Here is a 21,964-nt window from a genome sequence, read left to right as displayed (position 1 = left end):
TACGATAGATAAATCTCAAAACTGGAAATAGATAACAAAAACGTAAGCAAATATAAAATTCAGGTTTAAAGCATACTTAGAACGCAATTGTATAGTCTCCAAAATTTGCAAAAACAAGTCATCTTGCGAGAGATAAAAGTGCAACAACATGGAACCTAGACGATGATAACAGTAATAATAAAAGCAAAAGGCAATCAACGGTAACGACGAAGGGAGAGAGAGTTGTTCTTCTTCCATGTAGCTCTGCGAGATGGACGGTTCTTGTGGTTGTTGTGTCCCTTTCCACGAAGACCTCTGTTCTTCTTTCCCTCGGAAGTAAGTCCTCTGAGCTCACGGTGCTTGTGAACTGGGTTGCAGATCCAGTTAATCCTTGGGTCATTACGGACAGCATTGTGTGCCGGGTCAACCAAGATGATCTCGTAGTACTTGTAAGTCGAATCCTATTGAAAACAATTGGTAAGTTAACATCTGTATACCAGGAATCAACAAAATTAAAGAGTACTGGATTTAGGGAGTAGTAACTGTACCTCGTTGAGCCAGTAAGAGTTGACAACTCTGAGACCTCCCAATTTCCTGCCAGCACGCTCCTCAGCAACAGAACGCTTGCTACGCTGGAACTTGAGTTGTGTCACTCCCTGGTTTGTAGGCTTACCATACACAATACCCTTGGGCACTGGCCTCTTGCGTCCACCACGTCTCACACGGACACGGTACACAACAAAGCCCTAAACATAAATGAACAACCAAACTAGATTAGTAACAGGTTGTAAAGCCAAAGCTAGAAGAATATCATTACAATTCTCTAAAGACGAAATGGCGTGCTTCAAGAAATCACATAACGACTAAACGAGATATTCTTCTAAATCTCTACTAACAAGGTAAAATAACATCAGAATGAACCAACATAGGCTAGATCATACACAGATATCAACAAAAACATTTCGCTATCTACACTTAAAGATCTCATTTCTACCAAAATCAATCATCAAACCGTCATTATATAACAAATAAATCAGTAAAAACTAGAACAAAGACGAGGAATTTGGGTAGAATGGAGTCACCTGCTTGGCCTTGTAACCCAGACGACGAGCCTTATCAGGACGAGTAGGCCTGACGAGACGAACAATCGAAGGTTGCTGTCTGTACTCCCAGCACCTCACCCTCTGGAGAAACCTCATCACATCGGACTGTTTCTTCCTCCAAAGCTCCGAAACATACTTGTACGCACCTAAGGTTCACCATAAATCCATCGAATCATTAAGCTAAGAAGTAGTTCGCAATAACAGATCCGTAACACATACATCATTTGAACAACAAAAGAGACGCTACATCGATCTAAGAAACGAGGATAACGGATCTAGACCAAGGATGGAGAAGATCGATTTACCCATTTTCGAAGTTTCGCAGAGCCGCACAACACTGGCGCAGTGAAGGGTTTGTTCCTGATTTAAAGTAAAGGATTAGGGTTTTATCTCCACTGGGGCTCTTTATATTATACAAAATTGGGCTACTTTTATTAAAAATATAAATAGCCCATAAGCGTCTACCATCGTTGGGCTTTGAAATTCGGATTAAGCCCATTATCCCCAGTCCCAGCTCTTTTACATACCCCTTTTAGATATTTGAAAATGATATTAGGTAAATTAACCCCATCCACACTATTTAAGGGGTTATTAGTTTGAGATTTAAATAGAATTTTAATGACTTTAAAAGTTATATAAAATATGTTATTATTCAATTAAATTTTTTTAAAACTCTCTTAAAATTTAGTGTTATTAGTTGTGGATTTGTGAAAAGTTATCTAATTCTTCATAAATCTAATGTTATTGGATTAAGAGTTTTATAAAGTTATTAAAATTTTATGTTATTCAAGTAAAACAAAAGAATTTTCAATTGTTAATGAATTCAATTATTATATTATTAGTTTAAAATTATATATTATTTTTTTCATAAAAAGTCATAAAAACACTATCATCAAATAGAGAGATTATGAATAGAGTCCATGACTTTTTGTTGTTCTTTCGTAGAAAATGATATAATGAGCGTGGGTCTTCCTACCCATGTCAATGCCAACATTATTATAATTTCATAAAGACACAATTTGATGAGATGCGATGTGAGATGGTATAGAGCTTCCAACCGACGATGGAACCACATAAGACATCTATACACAACAAGACATGACGGTGGAGACAACAACATTAAGGGCTGAAGAAGCTTAAAAGAAGCTTTGATTCGAGATTCGTAAGCGACGATGGTGGAGGTGGACACTCTGAACCATCAGTGAACACTTCGGCGACAACAAAAGAGACTTATTAATAACGAGGTTGAGTCTTGTTCCTACAACAGATACCTACGACGATCCAGAACTGGTATATATCTCAATAATACTAAGATCGCTAGAGAAGTACTTGTCATCAGAGATGGTGATGAAGAAGCACATTTGATTATGAACAAATCATATGGATACAAAGATAGAGGTATAGGTATGTAGAGCTCCAAGAGAAGGAAACTAGAAAGGAGAAGGTATTGGTGTCGACGATTGCTGCACAAGAACGTGCACGAGCTGACCAAAGCGATGATGGAGACGGTGACTTTGAAACCGGCCGTGTCAGTAGCGTTAGGAGCAGAAGCCTTTGTCTACACGAATGATGTCTAAGAGAAGCCACATCTCATATTAGATGATGTTTGGGATTCTGAAAAATGGTTTTATTAAATTTCACATATATATACTTTTTGAGATGTATGTGAAAAGCCTGCAATATGTATAATAATGAAAAAAACTTCTAGTAATAAAACAATGTTTATGATGAACATATCTCACCCCATAAGCGTAGAGGATACATTCTAGTAACAACGTTTATAACAAATAAATACAATGTTTGGTATCACTCCCCTAATCCACACAAGCAAAGAAAAGAACAATATTTGAAAATTTTAAAACTTCAAGATCTTCATGGCATGCTCCATGTTCCTATAGCTTCTGCCCACATACTAGCAACTATTGTGTCTCTCCAATTATTAGTATAATCTCTTTGCTGAGATTGGAGAGTTCCGTATCTCCATTTCCCTCATAACTGTTTTCTTTGTGACCGATATTGGTTTCTTCATCACTGTATTCTTTGGGAGGAAACTCATCGGACCAATATTCTCTACGAAGAAAGTTATGTAATCCAGCATAAGCTAACAAGAGTTATGCTTGTACATTAAAAGGAAAAGGCGGTGCTGATTTCAAAATCAGAAAATGGGATTTGAAGATACCAAAAATTCTCTCGATCACATTTTTCAAAGATGCATGACGCAAGTTGAATAACTCATTTTGATTACTAGGATCACAATCTTGATCTCTAAAGTCTTGTAGATGATACATTGTACCTCTGAATGGAGCTAAAAAATTGCGTTGATTTGCAAACCCACAATCAACTAGATAATATTTTCTAGTAATTCATATATGAATATGATAGAACTAATATTAATAGTTATATTAACAAACGAGAAGTAATAATTTTCTATTTAATGCATATGTATATATCTTTGGGAACAAGTAGCTTGCTCTTACTTCTCGTTAAAGCATCACTTAATACTTTTGAATCGTGAGTTGTACCTTCCCATCCACTAAGGACATATATGAATTCTAGATCAAAGTTACAAGCAGCAAGAACATTTTGTGATGTGTATCCTTTCCAGTTACGATAACTTGGTGCATCAACAGCAGACACCATTGCATGAATGTGTGTGCCGTCGATAGCTCCAACGCAAACCTGTAAAAATTATGAATATTTAATTAAATTGTTTTGAAGCGTAATTTGAAATAGAATGTGTAGTAAACATACCTTGAAATAAGGATAACAGCGTGTGCTTTCTCTTATTTTTGCAGGAACTGTGAGTCCAGGTTTGACCATCCAACTTGGTGCAATCATGTTTAATGTATCAAAAACTTTGTGAAAATTTTTACTGCAGCAAAATTTGATCTCATAAATGTCATTGTATACTTATATCTTGAGCTTTGACCAATGATGAGCAAAAATGTAGCCACCATTTCTTCAAGACAAGTCTGTCGGGTATCTCTTAAAGACGATTTTTCTCTGATAATATCCATAATTTCAAAAATACTTCAGAGTACATAAAATATACCTCTCGAAAGCGTTTATGATCTCTCTTAAGAAGTTTCTTGAGGTAAATGTAGCCATTCTTGTGATAGGCTTATGAATTGACCACTCAATACGTTTGTTCATACAGTAAGCTCTTGTCGTATATTATCGTTGTAATACCAAAATGTCTATTTCTGATTCGTCATCTTCATGATGAGATTCATCCTCTTCCCAATCGTGTGATCCATGATATACAGTCCCTGGAAAAAAAATTATTAATCAGTTAGATGATAAATATGAATAAAGATAATTCGACGTGCTTATGTTTGTTAAATATACGTTCTAGTTCACTATGTATCAAACATATAAACACAAAAGGGAATTTCTGGGAATAAATATTAAATTCAATTCCAACTAGGAAAATATTGTCTCACCAAACAAGAGATTAAAAATATAAAAGAAAACTCAAAAGCAATAATCATATAGAGCCAACATTGCTCTGAATCCAACCAAAACGTTCTTCTACTGACATGTCCATGAAGACATTTTTCATTCCAGGCGAGTGAATCAAGATAACTGCTTTGTAGCGAATTTGATTTTCTAAATTAGGGATTTCCTTCATCGGTTCCTAGACATTGTTTTTTTTTACCTTGTTTTTCCTCAGCTTCCCGTCTTAGATTTTCTCTCAGCTTCTCTTTGTTGTCGTTCTTCTCTTTGTTGTATGACATTAAGGATCCTATTACTAACTATGATCATAGGATCCTCCTTATCAATTTTCAGCTTATCCACATTGCTAATAGCTAAGGTTCTAGGCCTCTTCCTTGAAGGAAGTTTTTCCATCCGTCCTTTTGGATTTGTGCCTTGAAAGGGTGGTGATATATCACATTCTCTTGACCATGATGGATCTTGACATGAATGTTCGAAAGCTTCATCACAGTTAATGTTATCTCTCACTCTTTTACTCTCCCCAATAAATCTTCGAGCTTCAGTGGTATCACCTATTCCAATTGCGGAACCACCGGTAGCTAAGCCACATCCAAATATGAGTTGATGATCCTCAAATTTTTTGTTTGATTCATATCGTAGATGTTTATGTTTAAGATGTTTCTGTAGATTAAAATATATATATATATATATATATATATATATATATATCACTCATAAGATATGTACATTTAAAAATAATGTTGTATGCTTAACCATATATAATCAAATACATACCTTGAAGTACTCTTCCCCACACTTCATCCGGAGCGGTGAACCTTTTTATTTCATGATCCCATTCAAATCAAGAATTGAAGGTCTAAATAATTATTGTACTTGCCTCTCAAGTACTTCCATCTACTTAGGTACTGATTGTGATTTTTTTTTTTGCATCAAAGTCTTTCATTGAGAAATGGTACAAAAATTTGCTCCACAATTAGCTTGCTAAAGTTACCGCTATTATCACGCCAGTTTCGGTGAACTCCATTAATAAGTAGCTCTAATAGCACTTTTGTCTCTTCTGGTCTCCACTGACTGTATGGACCTAAGCTGCATGGAATCGTCGGTCATGATGCGTTTCTCGCTCCCGAAGCGCCCTCGGAATCGCTTGGAATTGTTTCGAAATCGCGATTCTAAAAATGAGGCGTTTGGGTGTGTGGTGGAAGCGAACGATTCAAAGTTGGAAACGCCATGGATACAGGTCGGAAGCGTCAGTGGTGTAGATTTGAGATAAAGAAGATAAAGTTTCAACGACAAACCACTCTATTGGGCTTGTTTTTCTTAGACATTTGAGACGCAACTTCTTTCATTCCTTTTTAAGTTCAAACTTATTAGACTTTTAGTTAACTAGTTATATACCTATATCACTAAAGCTAAATTCTAAGACGCCCAATGTATTTTTAGATCAAAGTTATAGTGTTCAAGAACCAAACAAATGTTACAACCCACTAAATTAATGATTGGTTCTTTCCTTAAACGATTATTTAATTAAGACATGCACTTCAAATTTGTTGCAGTGTTTAAATTACGAATCTGATATGTTTTTCTGTTTGTTTAATATATATATTTATATGTACATCTATAACATACATGTATACGCTTCGAACACTTATCCGCTTCCTAATTGTTTAAAAAAACTTGCTTACACGCTTCTAAACACTTTCGCTTTCTCGTACCCGCTTTTGATTCCATACATATTAGGTATGGATCCTTTTCCTTACTCTTTTGGGAATTTCCCATTAGCTAAACATATGTATATATAAACAATGATAAAAAAAATATTGATAATCACTAGATTATCTCACTCAGTCAAAGAAACGAAGAATCAAACACCCAAACATAAGAAAGATATAATAATATATGAATACAAAAAGTAATGCATCAGAGAGAAGATGAGAAAACCTACTGTAACTTGGAGATCGAGTATGCTTTCTTGATAAAGCCAAAACCAACGCTTTATTACTTTGGCAAATATGATTATAAGCAGGAGATAATTGTTTTTGACAAAGGCGCTCAATAAACAAGAGAATATTGTGCAATATTTTTTTAGAGATTTTTTGAGAGATTTTACAAGATTAGGAAAAACAAATCAGCAAGGTTTCAAAAAAACTTTCTAAACAATCTTTTAGAATCCTTTATTTTATATTTTCTATGATTTTTTTTTTGTCAACCATTGGACCACAACAGGCCGGCCCATTAGCCTAATCCCTACATTTGTAGGGAGCGGGACTTGATTTTTGATGTGATGGTGTCTTGTGCATTAAGGACTTACCTTTGGCCACTGCACTAAGATCACTTCACTATATTTTCTATGATTTTATTTAAAGTCATTAAAATTCTCTTTAAATCTCAAACTAATAACCTCCTTAAGAGTTTTTTTAAAAGTCATTTTTGCTTTTGTTTATTTTTCAAAATTATTTCAACATTATTTCTGCAGATCAATTGGTGACAGTTTTTCCTGTGGGAAAGTTGTTAAAGGGTGGAGACCAGGGTTCGAGGAACGTCGGGCGCACCAATAACCTACTGGTGGATTTGGGATATCCACAGTGATGGGTTAGGATCGATGTCCTGCAGAACCAGCTTGGAGTCCGTTGGGGCGGCTAGCGGGAGACTAGCAGGATCCACGAACGGTCCATTGGAGCAGCTAGCGGGAGCTAGTGGGATCCGCGGGACGGGTTGTCACAATTATTTAGAGAAGTAATAAGAAAATAATTTAAAAAATAAAACAAATATTCAATCAGGATTCGCCAGTTTTAACCAAAATATATCGCCTAGATCAAATAACCAATTTATTTTATTGAACTAACATAAATCGCAGTGTGTTGCAACTATTGAGCGTCTAGTAACCATCTAAGCCAATATATTGAACATTGGTCTACGCAAATGAAAGATGATGGCTTGGATACAAAAGGTGAAATATATAGAGAATGATGAATAACATGAAAAAAATACTAATATACTCATAGATAAGCATCTATATATTTTTCTATTACAGAAAATAGTTCAAACATACGTATTAATGTGATACAAGCTTAATAGGGGACATAGTTGATCTTGTTATAGTTTACTATAAACTCATATATACACGTAACACGGGAACAAAAAAACTATCAACTATATGATAATGTCTCATGTTAAGAATAATCTCCTTAAGGCATGATGGAATGGAGAATTTGTCCTAAGATAAATCTTCTTTGTCATTTCCGTATTGACCTCTCGTTGGATGCTTATAACACATGCTCATTGAGTCATTGTGTACAACGAAATTTGACAAACCTAAGGCGTAAATTACGTAACAACTACCACAAGTGCACAAGTATGTTTTTGTTGGATATAACCCCAAGTTAGGTCTTCATTAATATGATATTGTCTGCTTTGGGTCGAGATGGCAAAGCCCGCACGGGTTTATTATTGGATTCTTTTCCAAAAAGCTTTATATTAAATAGGGTTGGACTTGACTTATATATTAGAAACTTCTTTGCTAATCTTCCAATGTGGGACATTAGTTTGTTTCCCAACAGTACTCTCCCTCAAACCAAGAACCACGAACCACAAACCTTAGGTCTCCTCTTCAGCGAAATCTTGTCACCATTGACTCGGTGCTCTTTATTCGCAAGGTATTCTTGAGATACCCTTCTTATCGTGTCACATTGAGGGGTTCTCCCATACCGACCATTAGCCCATACCCACTTCTTAGGTCTACTTGTTTCAACTTAGGCTTTGATACTAATTGTATAACACATATTTGTGGCTAAGTCTATATCTTCTAGTGTTGAGTGCAATATATATGAGCATAAAGTAACAACAAAGAGAATTTGTTAACAAGGTTCAAATTTTCCTACATCTTCGGGACCTAGTCCAAAACAAATCCACTAGAACAAAATTACAATTACAATTGCATATGATATCGAGCACTAGTGGGGCTATGCCTTACACCTTGTGTGTATCTTTCGAAATACCCTGAAGCACACAAGTTTTCATGAAATGTCCTCTTAGTATTTATAACAATTGTTCAACCTTAGAGTTCACAACTTTCTAATTCTACACTAATAAAATAACTCTTAAATAAAACTAATCCTAATTCCATAACTTGGTAGGATTAGCATGGCTTCCACCTCGAGCTATTTCCAAGCTTATTCCAACAGTTTTACTGTTCTTCATAGTCGCACGTATGACGGATCACTTTAACTACTTGCGGTACATAAGTTTTCTACTTTTTCTTTGTTTCAATCTTTTTAATAGAAGCTACGTTGATATATTAAAAAGTTTTTTTTGGTTTGAATAAATTTTACACTCAATTCCAAAAAAAATGCAAAACTGGGTACACTTTCTTATTTTTGTCGTGGGGAAGGAGAATCAAATAAATACAAAACAATCTAGTTCATAGGCTTATAAAAAAAACAATTGTATAACCCTATCCTATTTCCAAATCGTTTTTTCCGTTGTATATTCATGAAGTAATTTGGTCCATTGAATATCAATCTTCTCAGATCTGATATCTGCCATATATAGTAATTACTATATAGTATTTGCAGTGGTCAATCGAACTCACATTTGGTATATGTGATGCTTTCAGCTATTATCAGTGATTATCACCCCTAATTATCACTGGTTAATGTAGTTAAACTTCGTTTTCTCAATTATATCCTTTTTATGACCTAACTTTCAATGTAATATCAAACAAAATTGGTATGAGCTACGCCATATGTTTTTTTTACGTGTTTCAATTTATCACATTTATCAATATATATATATATATATATATATATATGCGTGTTCCCATTTGATTATAATTTTTTCTTTTCTTTTTGTCAGATATGCTTTTATTGATGAATAGAAATTTTTCATATTGTTATTTATGAGAGATTAATCATTTGTTTTTTTTTCTCTCATCAGTTACATCATCATTAGAAATATTTGATATAATCTTATTATGAAAATATGAAATTAATTGCAGTGTATAAATGTACATCAAGTGTAGTGCTTTGAGAAAGAGAACAAAATAAACCACAAAAGTGTATGTGTTCCATTTTCTTAACTCCGTTACAAATGGCTGCTCAAAATCTCTCCTTCAGTTCAGCTTTTGTTTGCAACAGTCATCATCAAAACACTCAGCATTTACCTTGCAACGCGGTCTCCAAAATGACCTCGGCTCATGCTGTCAGTACAGTCTGCCGCCGTTCCGCCAATTATCAGCCGCCTCTTTGGGATCATCAATATCTCCTCTCCCTCGAGAATATATATGTGGTACATACAAACAAACATATCATACTACTACTATACGTGCACAATTTATTTGTTTTAGGTTAAAACAAAAAAGATAGTCCATTTTTGTCTCCTAAAATTTGGCGTTATACGTTTAATTAGTGCTAAATAAGCTAGAACTTTTTTTTATTTTGTTTTAATTAACATACATATGCTTTAAACATGACCTGCATAGTATCATAATAACTGTATATACCTAGCTCTCTCTTTATATATAGAAAGAAGTTGAAACCACGGAGAAAGCTAAATTATTGAAAGAAGAGGTGAGGAAGAAACTACGTGAAATTGATCAAGGTTCTGTTGAGCAGCTAGAAATGATTGATTCTCTGCAACGACTCGGAATCTCGCATCACTATAAACACGAAATCCATGATATTTTGAAAAATATTCATGACCAACGCGGCAAAATCGAGAGGGAATCACAAGATCTTCATGCTACATCTCTTGAATTTTTTCTCCTAAGGCAACATGGTTTTGATGTCTCGCAAGGTTTTTTTTACATATAACACTATTATATTATAACAACTTCTAGTTTAACAATCATGTGACTAGTCAAGTAATATTTTCAAATAAGTAACTAGAAGGAGTTAAATAGTTCAGGTTCTTTCGTTATAAAAATAATAAGTATTCAGATTTCACATTGCAGATGATTTTGACGTTTTCAAAAGTGAGACCGGAGTATTCAGAAGAACTCTAAGCAGCGATATCAAAGGTTTACTCTCTCTATACGAAGCTTCTTATTTTTCAACTGATTCGGATTTTAAACTCAAGGAGAATAGACTTTATGCAAGTGAGCGATTAAGTGAATTTGTCGCGGAAAGTAGCAAAACTATTCGCAGAGAAGATGAAGCTTATATGTTAGAGATGGTGAAAAGAGTACTAGAAACGCCGTACCACTGGAGCATACGAAGATTAGAAGCAAGATGGTACATACATGTTTACGTAAACAAGCATGATATGAATCCTCTATTGCTAGAGTTTGCAGCACTTGATTTCAACATGTTACAAGCTAATCATCAAGAAGAACTTAAACTAATTTCTAGGTAACTATGAAATAAATTCTATACATGTGTTGTGTCTCTCATACTGGATTATATATGTTTATAATTAGCTGATTGTTACAATTTAATATAGTTGGTGGAACAGCACAAGACTTACGAAACAACTTGATTTCGTGAGAGACCGAATCACAGAGAGTTATTTTTGGACCATTGGAATATTTTACGAGCCAGAGTTTAAATACCACCGCATGATACTCACCAAAATATTTATGTTAATTGTGATTATGGATGATATCTACGATATCTATGGTACAATAGAGGAGCTCGAAATTTTCACAAATGTGGTCGAAAAGTAAGTTTATACAGTATCTCATTGATACCATTCAGAATTATTTTTGAATTATTATAATCATTAAAAAATACAAAAAGCTAAGTATATATATATGAAAACTATAATGCGACCGTTTTAATAATAATTAACTGTTGTCTTCTACTTTATTTAGGAAATTAAAAATGATTATATTACATCAAAGATATATATATGTATAAAATATTTAACATATATAGAGTTTTTGAAATGAAAAATTGTTTACCTCTAAATATTGTGCTTCAATAAAAAAAATGTGCTTCAAAAATTCATGATAAAAATTTAACGAAATAGTTAAATGTTTAAAAACTTCCTTAAAATGATGTAGGATACGTAAAAATATCTTATTCTGAATTGTGTTTCACATGATGCTAATTATTTTGGTCAACCACCATGATATAATATAGACATACTCTTTTTCAGATGGGATGTGAACCATGTTGAAAGACTTCCCAGATACTTGAAAGTGTGTTTTCTTTTTCTATTCAATGAGGTCAACCAAATCGGATACGATGTTCTCAGAGACAAAGGACTTAACGTCATTCCTTACCTCAAACAAGTTGTAAGTTTTTCTATAAACCATTTATTATATAGAAAATGTTGTTACAGAGTTTTTTTTTTTTCGTAGTGGGCGGATCTATTTAAAACATTCCTAACGGAAGCGAAGTGGTACAAAACTGGACACAAACCAAGTTTCGAAGAATACATGCAAAACGGTGTGATATCGAGTTCTGTCCCAGCGATACTGCTCCACCTTTATTTCGTCCTCTCTGACCACATATCCGACCAAACCCTAACTGATGTTTCCAAAAACCACCACTCTGTTGTCCGGAGCTGCGCCACCATTCTCCGTCTTGCTAATGATCTCGCCACCTCAAAGGTACACTTGAATAGTTAATTAGTTGCGCGTAAATTTGGTATATATCCATCTAACTCATAATTACCATAGATAAATATTGATTCTTCCAGCCCAAAAATTTTCAACAGATCCAAAAATGATTGATGGTGATTTGACGAATTGTACTAAATAATTTTTTTTTTATTGAACAATACTACTATATAATTTATTTATGTTTTCACATTCTAGAAAAAGTGATTCTCTTGTAAATTGTACCATTTACAACATATACATTTTAAAAAATGGGTTTGCTATATAATAATAATACACATTTTAATAATAGAAATTTAGTAATTTACAATAATTAGCTTTTTAATATTTCGTGATTATTCATATATAATCATTTTTTTAGCTTGAAATGTTTTCGCTATATATATTTTGTCATTATTTGGTTACCTGATAAATATGAAAGTGAGTTTGGATTGTCATAATGTAAAGCTTGAGAGATAACATGAAGAACAATATATATATATATATATAAATCATTTTGAATCCCCATTATAGTCCCCATTATATTTATTATAAAAGATAATGAAGATTCTTACCAATTGAGTTTCAACTGATTTTTTAAAAAATATTGAAAATATTAAACTCCCAAGACACATTTTAATTTCTAATATAGTTAAAATGAGAAGAAGAAAAAAATCTGTAACTTCATAATTACCATTAAATATCATTAGGTTTCAAGACTAATTTGCTGACAGACAAAAAAAAACAACACTAAGTACGTACTGAAATAGTTTCATGAACTCCGAATATATATATATATATATATATATATATATATATATATATATAAGCACTAAATTTTAGTTATTCACAGGAAGAGATGGCAAGAGGAGATTCACCAAAGTCAGTCCAATGTTACATGTACGAGACAGGAGCCAGCGAGGAAGAGGCCCGTGGACACATGCAAAGTATGATCAGTGACTCTTGGGACGTCATTAACTCCGATTTCAAAAGGGCACACACATCTTCACTTCCTAGTGGTTTCGTGGCAGCCGCCGCAAATCTTAACCGAGTGGTACAGTGTATCTACCAGCACGGTGATGGCCACGGCAGCCCTGAAAAGACCAAGATCGTTGATTATATCCGCTCCCTATTCTTCAACCCCGTTCCTGTATAGGACTGTAATTTTAATTTACCGTACAATAGATAAGTCATTAAAACAAAATGTTTGGTATAATTGAACAAACCTTATTTTTTAGAGTTACTTTTCTCCTTAGGGTAATTTTTTTGGTTTTGGAATCAGCTCTCTAAATCCAACTAGAGCTTGAATCATTTTCAGACGCAAGTTAAAAGTTAAGTTGTTAACAATTAAATTCATCTATCTGAAAAATAGATGTACTTGCATATTTAAGGTCTCCTAAACGACTATGGAGTCCGCATAAATCAAGTTATACGTTAAAAGTAAAAATCAAGTAAAAATTGTTTGATGTTATTTCAAGTTAATATATAGAAAAAAACAAAATCAGTTGTTTGACTGAATTTCATTTCATATTAAATTTCTCATGGCAAACTTTCATTTTTTTGTTTATACGTCAATTATACTTTAACTCCTAATACATTTATGAAAGCATGATTTTAATAATTTCCCTGCATGATTTATAATATTAGTATTCAAAAAACATTCTTAGATGAGACGGCTCTTTGAACAAAAAAAAAAGATGAGACGGCTCTAAAGTCATTCTGTGTCGTTTTTAACCTCAAGATCCCCATTTCACTTCTTTGTTTCTTTTGCCTATTTGGAATCTATCTCGTAAAGGAATCTCCTGACACTGATCACAAGATCTAAGTTGGAGTTATAACATCGCAGTAACTTATAAAATCCTATGAGCTAAAAACTCCGGTGAAACTACGTAAACACAAATAATTTACACTCGAGCTCCTGATATTATGACATATGAACGACAGAGAAGTGAGAGGAGCATGAAGGTCCCATGAGATAACAACGTAAAGCTATATTATATACAATTGTACTGTCTTTACATGGACTGTTGGACATCGGCGTGACGTCTTTGCTCACATGTGATTGTTCTCCACCTCTTTTGTTAGTGGTCCAGCAAGATTTCCCTCTCAGTTGTCATTCAAGACAGATATATATATATATATATATATATATATATATATATATATATACGTGCAATCACATGGAGACCGAGTCGATAGTTATTCTTTGGTGTTTTTATTAAGATTTTTTTCCGAACCAAGAGACAAGGTTGCATGGAACTCTTCGTATGTATTGATCCGGATATTAAATTAGCCAATAAAATTACTCAGTTCGGTTCACTATTTGCCATGCAATTACCATGAACTACACTGATCTATCTCGTACTTGCTATCAAAAGAAATCAGTAAGATATATCTATTTTTCTTATTTTTTGGTGAAGACAGTAAGATATATATTTTTCTTCTTTTTTACTCTATTTGAAATAACATTATAATATAGTTTATGAAGAACTCTCTCAACTAGCAACTATAAGTTCTTATTAATTTTCAGTTTGTGAGCATATTAAAATACTCTTATATATGTGATTTTCTCTTAAAACTGAAATTTAACTCTTTAATTAAGTTATGTTAAATTTCGATGTGGAAATGTTTGGTTCCTAGGCTATCAAGAATAAAATTAAGAAGAAAAGTAGTTAGAGACGTGTATCCAATAATAAAGATTGGTTGGTGTCGAGATCATATATACTGTAAATACTGTATGTGTTTTAGCCTTGAATGATTTGATCACAAATTAGATAAGGTTTTGTCTTAAGATTAGCTATGTTACTTCTAATATACGTCTACGTTTTGAGAACGTAGACACATTGATGGATCACATCTGAATTTGTGTGTGCTACTGATTTTGGTATTTCATAATAAACGTCGAAATATGTATTTCTTCACTAAATAATTTTAGGAAAAAAAGATAAGAGGATTGACTGAATAGTGAATACATATTAATCTTATACTAGATAGTTATTCGTGTTGTACATCACCAGAGATATTTGCGTAAACTTTACTGTAATTTGTTAGTTAGAAAATAATAGTAGAAGTTTTATTAGATTTATTATATACATTATATAATATTTTACATTTAATTTACGTAGTTTGATATTCTGATTTCAACCCGGTACATGATATAATGTTCAAATCCGTGAATTATATAAATTTGATAATATTTATAAGATAAAACAAAACCCGTGTAACATCTGCGAACCAAATAGTGACATTTGGGGATGGATGTCGATCGACACCAGCTTTTCTGGTTCGACCATATTGTTTTTTCGCGATTTTGGGTTGGTTTGGTTTAATTGGTTTGTCCAAACCGAGTATATAAGGGGAGAAACGACGAAGTTGAGGGTTTTTGGGTTGTTTTGGGTCGCCGTTTAGTGAGAAAAGAGAGAGAAAGGAGAGAAAGCGTTTTGAGAGATTTTGGGATTGTTCTTGGTGTTTTTGGTGAGATCTGTGGCTGTGGAAGGGAGAGCTGTTGCTGGGAACGAAGGAAAAGCTTCTTAAGGTGTTGTTTTCACCGTTTCTCAACCAAATCTTCCTGTAAAAGAGGTGAGTGCTTGACCATGGCTGATCTAAGCCTGAGATCTCTTTTGTTTTGGCTGTTCTTTGTTGTTTGTGGTGTTTTGCTTGCGTGGTTTGGTTGATTTCATGTTTCCTTAGGTTCCTGAATCGTTTGGGAGAGTTTGGGATGGATTGGAGGCGATTTGGAAGGAGGTTCGACGTTCGGTTTCATGCAGATCATGTCTGCGAAGGCGGTGTCGATCGACACCAGTTAGGTGTCGGTCGACACCATGGTTGTGTCAGTATCGGTCGACACCGACCTAGCGTTGGTCAACACCAGATATAGCCAAGACTTGTTTTCCTGGTTTGATGTGTTGTTTGTGTTTTGTTTGTTTGCCTTAATAATAGTATCTCAGTTGCTTGTGTATATAGTCCAGTAGATGGGAGGCTGGTCTCACTGATTGTTTATGACAATACTCACGCATCTCAATTTGTGTTTGTGGTGCAGATAAAGGCAAAGTTTGATCGTGGAATCAAGGCGATAAAGAGGAGGATGATCTAGGGTCTAGTTGTGTGTTGTTGGTTACTTGGTTATATTGTTGTTGATGTTGGAACCGTGGATAGTATTATGCTAGGTTGTTAGATAGAATGGTTAGGAATGTAATTGTATTGTTAATATCTTGGTTTTGTATTGTTGGTATGTTTCCGCTGTGCATATTGGTTGTTGATGGGTTAATTAAGTAGTATGAAATGTTTAATTGTATACTATTATTAAAAAAACGGGTTGGTTTGTTTCAACCCGTATTGAAGCGGTCGTGTTTAGAAATCTCGATTTAACATTTTTATTTTTTTTTCTTTAAGCTGTATTTATTATATTGAATAAAGTCTAACATTTGTGATTTCTTAGATTTTAATAAGATGTCATTGCGTCGATGAACGTTGCGAAAAAGATATGATAAATCAGATATAGTATTTTATATTTTTAAAATATAAGTAGTGTTGTATCTTAGTTTAAAAATATATCTGTAATTATTAAAAGATTTATGGATGCAAATATTTAATTTTAGTTTATATATAAAATCAAGTTTTATAATTGTTATAAATAGTTTGTTATTGTTTCCTAAGATTTCTGAAACAATAAATGGAATCTGAGTTGTCAGAAAAAAAAATGGAATATGGTAAACAATTTTATTAAATAATTTCAAAAATATTTTTTTCTTATTTTATAAACCAATATAATTTTTTTGTTAGTTATTAAATTAATTAAAATGCAATGACAATTTTTGTAATATGCCACATGATAACAAGATTAAAATTCTAATAACATTGCTTAGATAAATATACAGAGATATATTATGGTAATTTGTTTTAGCTAAATTATTTTACATTCTCGGTAAAATTTGAAAGAAACCTAGCTATATTATTTATTTTCAATATTTTCTTCGTAACCATTTAATTTGTAGTCTAATATAATTTGGATGGATGTAAATATAAATATAAAATAGCATATTTTTGAAGAATCTGGTTGAAATCTAATTAGATTCCAGTACTCGTTCTTGTTCCTTTAAAACGACAATCATTTGCAGACTTAATTTGTGTTAGATATTTCTGCAGCCGGTATGGATCAAATGTATGTGGAAGATGAGACGCTCACAATTATATCACGTGAATGTTTTAAGCTAGCTCTGTGTTGATAGCTTTTTGTAAGATGGTGCTTGAATCTTGGCTTTACAGTTTGCTCCCAACGTTGTACTTCCATAACATTTGTATCCACAAATCTTGTATGCACAAAAATATCTAGGCCTCTAGAGATTTATTTTCGCACGCTTAATACATTAGTTTCGCAAAAATATTTTATTTAAATTTCAGATATTTTGTGGGACGTTGAAAGCAAGAAACCTTAATAAGATTGTGTGGATTATATAATTCCGAAATGTTTTAGCCATTACTTCTTCAAGATTTTTTTCTTTCTGGTGTAATACTTCTCCTTGGATGTTTTAATCAAGATATTTTTTCTTTTTTGAAAAAGTTTAATTTAGATATTTATGAGAACGCGAAGTCTCACTGAAATTTTCTTGCGGGTTTGATTGTATCCTAAATCGTGACTACATTGATTTAAACAAATATTATTTCCCTAGACCAGAAAAAAATGAAAATTATCTTCATAATCTGTGGTCCGAAACCCAATCCTTAGACTGTATAAAATATCATAGTGGAGTCTACAAGACGAAATCATCAAAAATTATAAGTTTTTATAGTTGAAGCAAAAAAATGCCTAAACGACAGACTCATACGCGTTACATTTGCAAGGCTGAGTCGGAAACACCATCACAGCCTCTTGTTGCCCGTCGCTCAGCAAACTATCAACCGTCTCTCTGGGAGCACGAGTATCTCCTCTCGCTCGGTCATACATATGTGGTACGTATATAAAGATGTACACGACGTCGTGTTAAATATAGCTATATATATAGTATATTACTATTCAGAAAGTTATAATAGTGATGATATTTTATACTATACAGAAAGACGACAACGTCGAGAGAGCTAAGTTATTGGAGAAGGAAGTGAGTAAAATGCTGAACGAAACGGAGGGTTTACTTGAACAGCTAGAGCTCGTAGACATTTTACAAAGACTCGGAGTTTCTTATCATTTCGAAAGTGAAATCAAGAAGATTCTAACGAATGTCCATGGAAAAAATGTAAGAGCACACAAAAACCGGATAGATCAAAGGAGATGGGAAGACTTATATGCGACTGCTCTCGAGTTTCGACTCCTAAGGCAACATGGTTTTAATATCACACAAGGTTGAAAATCGAAAATACAAACGAATATTGACATATAATCCATATTTTAGATTCTCGATTATAACTCAAACTTTAGAAAACAAACAATTTAATGTTGTTTTCAAGTTCTGACTCTATATTCTGTTTTTGGATGTTAACAAAAAGGAACACGATCATACTATTTTTTTTTTATATTAACATGTTTTACATAATCTAATAAAACTGCAATTCTTTATTGCAGATGTTTTCGACAGGAATTTCGGAGATGGTTTGGATAATGAAGACATCAAGAGTGTTCTTTCACTATACGAAGCTTCATATCTCTCGACCAGATTTGATACTAAATTGAAAGAGACCATATATTTTACAACAGAACGGCTTAGAAACTTTGTGAAAATGAAGAAGACAGAGACCAAACCTTATGTTCGGAAAATGGTAATTCATGCTTTAGAAATGCCTTACCATCGGAGAGTTGGAAGACTAGAAGCAAGATGGTACATAGGCGTGTACGGAGAGAGACACGACATGAACCCTATCTTGCTCGAATTCGCAAAACTTGATTACAATATCGTACAAGTTATACATCAAGACGAGCTCAAATATCTCTCTAGGTACGTTAACTTAAGTGACACATGATTCATGAACTTTGACCCTTTTACTCTTTATGTTTTTTTTTGTGTACCTGATTTCTCACTTTGTATATGTTTATGTTAAGTAATATATTATTCATTGTTTATTAATTAATTCTGAATTGAAATCTCTTGATTTCTCATCTTTTCTAAGAGTGTAAATAAACATGAATATATATATATATACCGATTAAAAAAAAGTTTGCTCTATCCAAGGGCATGTTAGAATTAATTATCATATTAAAAATGGTATATAACTGATTTAAACTTAGCTTTAGTAGTGTAGATAGTGTCGTACTGTCGTTGCTGACTATGAATTAGCAGCTGGTGGAGCAAGACGGGATTAACTAAACACCTTGACTTCGTAAGAGATCGAATAACAGAGAGTTATTTCTCGAGTGTTGGAGTAATCTATGAGCCTGAGTTTGCTTATCATCGACAAGTGCTTACAAAAGTTTTCATGCTTATCACAACTATCGACGATATATATGATATTTATGGAACAATGGAGGAGCTCCAACTATTCACAACCATAGTTGAAAAGTAATTACTAACCAAAATATTTAATTTGCTATACAGTATATCTATTTGTTTATTTCTTCATTGAATTGAAATTTTATGTAGATGGGATGTGAATCGTCTTGAAGAACTTCCCGAGTACTTGAAGTTATGTTTTCTCTGCCTCGTCAACGAAATTAATCAGATTGGATATTTTGTTCTCAGAGATAAAGGATTTAATGTGATCCCTTACCTCAAAAAATCCGTACGTATTCTTGTTACTACTACTACTATTCATGTATGGATTAAGCGTGTATTGTTGTCATTTAGTTTAGTGATACAGTACATTAATTAAGTTCAATTAGCTTTAGATGTTGTTAACGTATCAATCGCTATCACATTGAATTTTTGCTTCCAATCTTAGGGGAAACAAACGAATACTAACGTTCTTTTTACTTTTGTGAAATAATATTTTCAGTTGTATGAATCTTTATATATTTTTTTTCTCTGAATATCTTTATAAATTTATTGTGTCTCTCTAGTGGGCAGATATGTGTAAAACGTTTTTGAAAGAGGCAAGGTGGTACAAAAGTGATTACAAACCCAACTTTGAAGAATACATGCAAAATGGTTGTATCTCAAGCTCGGTCCCTACAATACTTCTACACTTGTTCTGTCTCTTCTCCGACCAAACCTTAGATATTCTTGTCTCCTATCATCACTCTGTTGTTCGAAGCTCTGCCACCATCCTCCGTCTCGCTAATGATCTCGCCACTTCTTCGGTCAGTCATGGTTAATTCCATAATGTAACATACAATATATAAGTTTTTAACAGATCATGACAAGCGTTTTCAAAGCAAAAATTGCAAGCTGACTTTTAAAATAAAGAAAAAAATTCAACCAGAAGAAAGAAAAAAAAAAAGCTGAAGAAAGAAAGTGACTATACGAATATATACAAGAAGGATTCTCAAATAGCCGGAACAGTAGGACGACGTTTTGGGGACTCACACAAATGTTTCAACTTTATCATGTTCAATGAGGTCTTAAACAGATAGTTGTTTTAACAGGAGGAATTAGCGAGAGGTGACACTATGAAATCCGTGCAATGTCACATGCATGAGACGGGCGCTTCGGAAGCAGAGTCACGTGCGTACATTCGAGAAATGATTGGTGTGGCTTGGGATGACTTGAACTTGGAGAAAAGGAGTTGTATGCTACATCAAGGTTTCGTAGAAGCTGCGGCTAATCTTGGACGTGTGGCTCAGTGCATTTATCAGTACGGTGATGGCTATGGCTGTCCCGACAAAGCTAAGACCATTGATCATGTCCGCTCCTTGCTCGTCCACCCTATTCCAATCGATTAATTAATTAGTCTCATATATAATGTCTTTTTTTTGGGTGCAAATATATAATTAATATTAACTCACAGATATAGGATTAGTTCAAAGAGTTGAGATGCATATATACTTCTCGCCTCACATTATATATAAATTGTGTACTTTTGTTAGCTTTTCTCAATATCAAGAGCTTGTAAAATCAAGTTAGATATGGTTTCAAATTGTAACATTTAGAAGTATAAAAAAATGAGGATAGTGGCTAGTTTTTCTTTTACGTCATCTTCAAAATTCTCATCTTTGTATTATATAAAATATTTTTTAAAAATGACGTATTAATATATATTCTACAAAATTCATTCTTTAAGTTATAAGCACTACAAAATAATTGTAAGAAAGAACAAAAATAATATAAGGTCTAAACATGAAGCCTCTTACCAAAGAAAAGATGCCTAATGCCTTATAGGCCCAACTTCCTAAAAAAATCATAGGTACAATACAACTGATGAACGCTCTATCAGAGATTCAGAGAGCCTAGAGATCCACGAAGTAGAAAAAAGAGAGTGGTCCGAAGATGGGTAGGCCAACTGATCCCATTGCTTTAACAATGTTCGTTTCTGTAATAGTGATTTTGTTTTCTGGCTTGTTACCTACTCATTTGATTATATTGAAAGCTAAATACAAAATGGATACCGTAAGATTTTTTTTTTTTTCAACCAAACATTAAACTAAAAGATGACTCCAAGATTGGTTGCCCAAGCTGGAGGAAAAGAGTTTACAAAAGTAAGTTCAGAAACTAAAGATCTTGAAAAACGAGCTAGACAATCTGCCCTCGCGTTTGACGTCTTCGGAATCTGGGTCAGAGTGAAGGAGGGGAAGGATAATTTGAGAGAATGGAAATCTTCCAGTAAATTCGAGAAGGCTGTCCAATCGTCTGGGGCCTGAACCATCGCAACCAGCTCGGAACTATCCGACTCAAAGTTCTGACAATCGACCCCCACCGCCCGAAGAGACTCCATAGCCCAAATTAAGGCTTGTAACTCCGAATGAAGAGGTGAAGGGCTGCGTCTAAGGCTTCGTGCTCCCAAAAGTAGCGTCTTATCTTCACGATTA

At 33.6% G+C, this 21,964-nt stretch overlaps 3 protein-coding genes and 1 long non-coding RNA gene across 7 annotated transcripts; 2 read left to right on the top strand and 2 right to left on the bottom strand.

Annotated features, from left to right (window-relative positions):
• Window positions 31–1,478, bottom strand: LOC104723432 (60S ribosomal protein L15-1). The gene is made up of 4 exons (XM_010441809.1): window positions 1,388–1,478; window positions 1,062–1,228; window positions 528–725; window positions 31–440 (listed from the first exon to the last, which is right to left on the bottom strand). Exons 1-4 carry the CDS (start codon window positions 1,389–1,391, stop codon window positions 195–197), a joined length of 615 nt encoding a protein of 204 aa, XP_010440111.1. The 5' UTR covers window positions 1,392–1,478; the 3' UTR covers window positions 31–194.
• Window positions 3,861–5,257, bottom strand: LOC104727992. The gene is made up of 3 exons (XR_002034105.1): window positions 4,741–5,257; window positions 4,135–4,351; window positions 3,861–3,954 (listed from the first exon to the last, which is right to left on the bottom strand). It is a non-coding gene; the product is annotated as an uncharacterized LOC104727992 (long non-coding RNA).
• On the top strand, window positions 9,400–13,314 carry LOC104723429 ((E)-beta-ocimene synthase, chloroplastic). Of its 2 annotated transcripts, XM_010441807.1 has the most exons (7): window positions 9,400–9,821; window positions 10,058–10,328; window positions 10,486–10,882; window positions 10,974–11,192; window positions 11,631–11,769; window positions 11,836–12,087; window positions 12,929–13,314. In XM_010441807.1, exons 1-7 carry the CDS (start codon window positions 9,594–9,596, stop codon window positions 13,229–13,231), a joined length of 1,809 nt encoding a protein of 602 aa, XP_010440109.1. In that variant the 5' UTR covers window positions 9,400–9,593; the 3' UTR covers window positions 13,232–13,314. The 2 variants fall into 2 exon arrangements, with proteins under 2 accessions (XP_010440109.1, XP_019088220.1); XM_019232675.1 differs by lacking the exon at window positions 10,058–10,328 and having other exon boundaries at window positions 9,738–9,821.
• On the top strand, window positions 17,701–21,126 carry LOC104723428 (tricyclene synthase, chloroplastic). 3 transcript variants are annotated; one of them, XM_019231597.1, is made up of 7 exons: window positions 17,701–18,024; window positions 18,129–18,411; window positions 18,632–19,001; window positions 19,341–19,562; window positions 19,644–19,782; window positions 20,060–20,299; window positions 20,585–21,126. In XM_019231597.1, the coding sequence occupies exons 1-7, from the start codon at window positions 17,878–17,880 to the stop codon at window positions 20,879–20,881; spliced, it is 1,698 nt and encodes a 565-aa protein (XP_019087142.1). In that variant the 5' UTR covers window positions 17,701–17,877; the 3' UTR covers window positions 20,882–21,126. The 3 variants fall into 3 exon arrangements, with proteins under 3 accessions (XP_019087142.1, XP_019087143.1, XP_010440107.1); XM_019231598.1 differs by having other exon boundaries at window positions 17,704–18,024; window positions 20,569–20,705; XM_010441805.2 differs by having other exon boundaries at window positions 17,720–18,024; window positions 19,344–19,562; window positions 20,585–20,881.

Source organism: Camelina sativa, chromosome 11, assembly GCF_000633955.1.
Source record: "Camelina sativa cultivar DH55 chromosome 11, Cs, whole genome shotgun sequence".
Classification (NCBI taxonomy): Eukaryota; Viridiplantae; Streptophyta; class Magnoliopsida; order Brassicales; family Brassicaceae; genus Camelina; species Camelina sativa.
This window is presented reverse-complemented; position numbering and strand designations above follow the sequence as displayed.

Excerpts from the sequence above, each read along its gene's own strand:
- LOC104723432 (XM_010441809.1), bottom strand. Across the intron at positions 726-1,061 it reads TGGGTTACAAGGCCAAGCAG|GGCTTTGTTGTGTACCGTGT; the intron begins GTGACTCCATTC and ends ATTTATGTTTAG. Across the intron at positions 441-527 it reads ACTCTTACTGGCTCAACGAG|GATTCGACTTACAAGTACTA; the intron begins GTACAGTTACTA and ends TGTTTTCAATAG.
- LOC104723429 (XM_010441807.1), top strand. The coding sequence starts at position 9,594 with ATGTGTTCCATTTTCTTAACTCCGTTACAAATGGCTGCTCAAAATCTC. Across the intron at positions 9,822-10,057 it reads CCCTCGAGAATATATATGTG|AAAGAAGTTGAAACCACGGA; the intron begins GTACATACAAAC and ends CTTTATATATAG. Across the intron at positions 12,088-12,928 it reads ATGATCTCGCCACCTCAAAG|GAAGAGATGGCAAGAGGAGA; the intron begins GTACACTTGAAT and ends AGTTATTCACAG.
- LOC104723428 (XM_019231597.1), top strand. The coding sequence starts at position 17,878 with ATGCCTAAACGACAGACTCATACGCGTTACATTTGCAAGGCTGAGTCG. Across the intron at positions 18,412-18,631 it reads TGGTTTTAATATCACACAAG|ATGTTTTCGACAGGAATTTC; the intron begins GTTGAAAATCGA and ends TCTTTATTGCAG. Across the intron at positions 20,300-20,584 it reads ATGATCTCGCCACTTCTTCG|GAGGAATTAGCGAGAGGTGA; the intron begins GTCAGTCATGGT and ends TTGTTTTAACAG.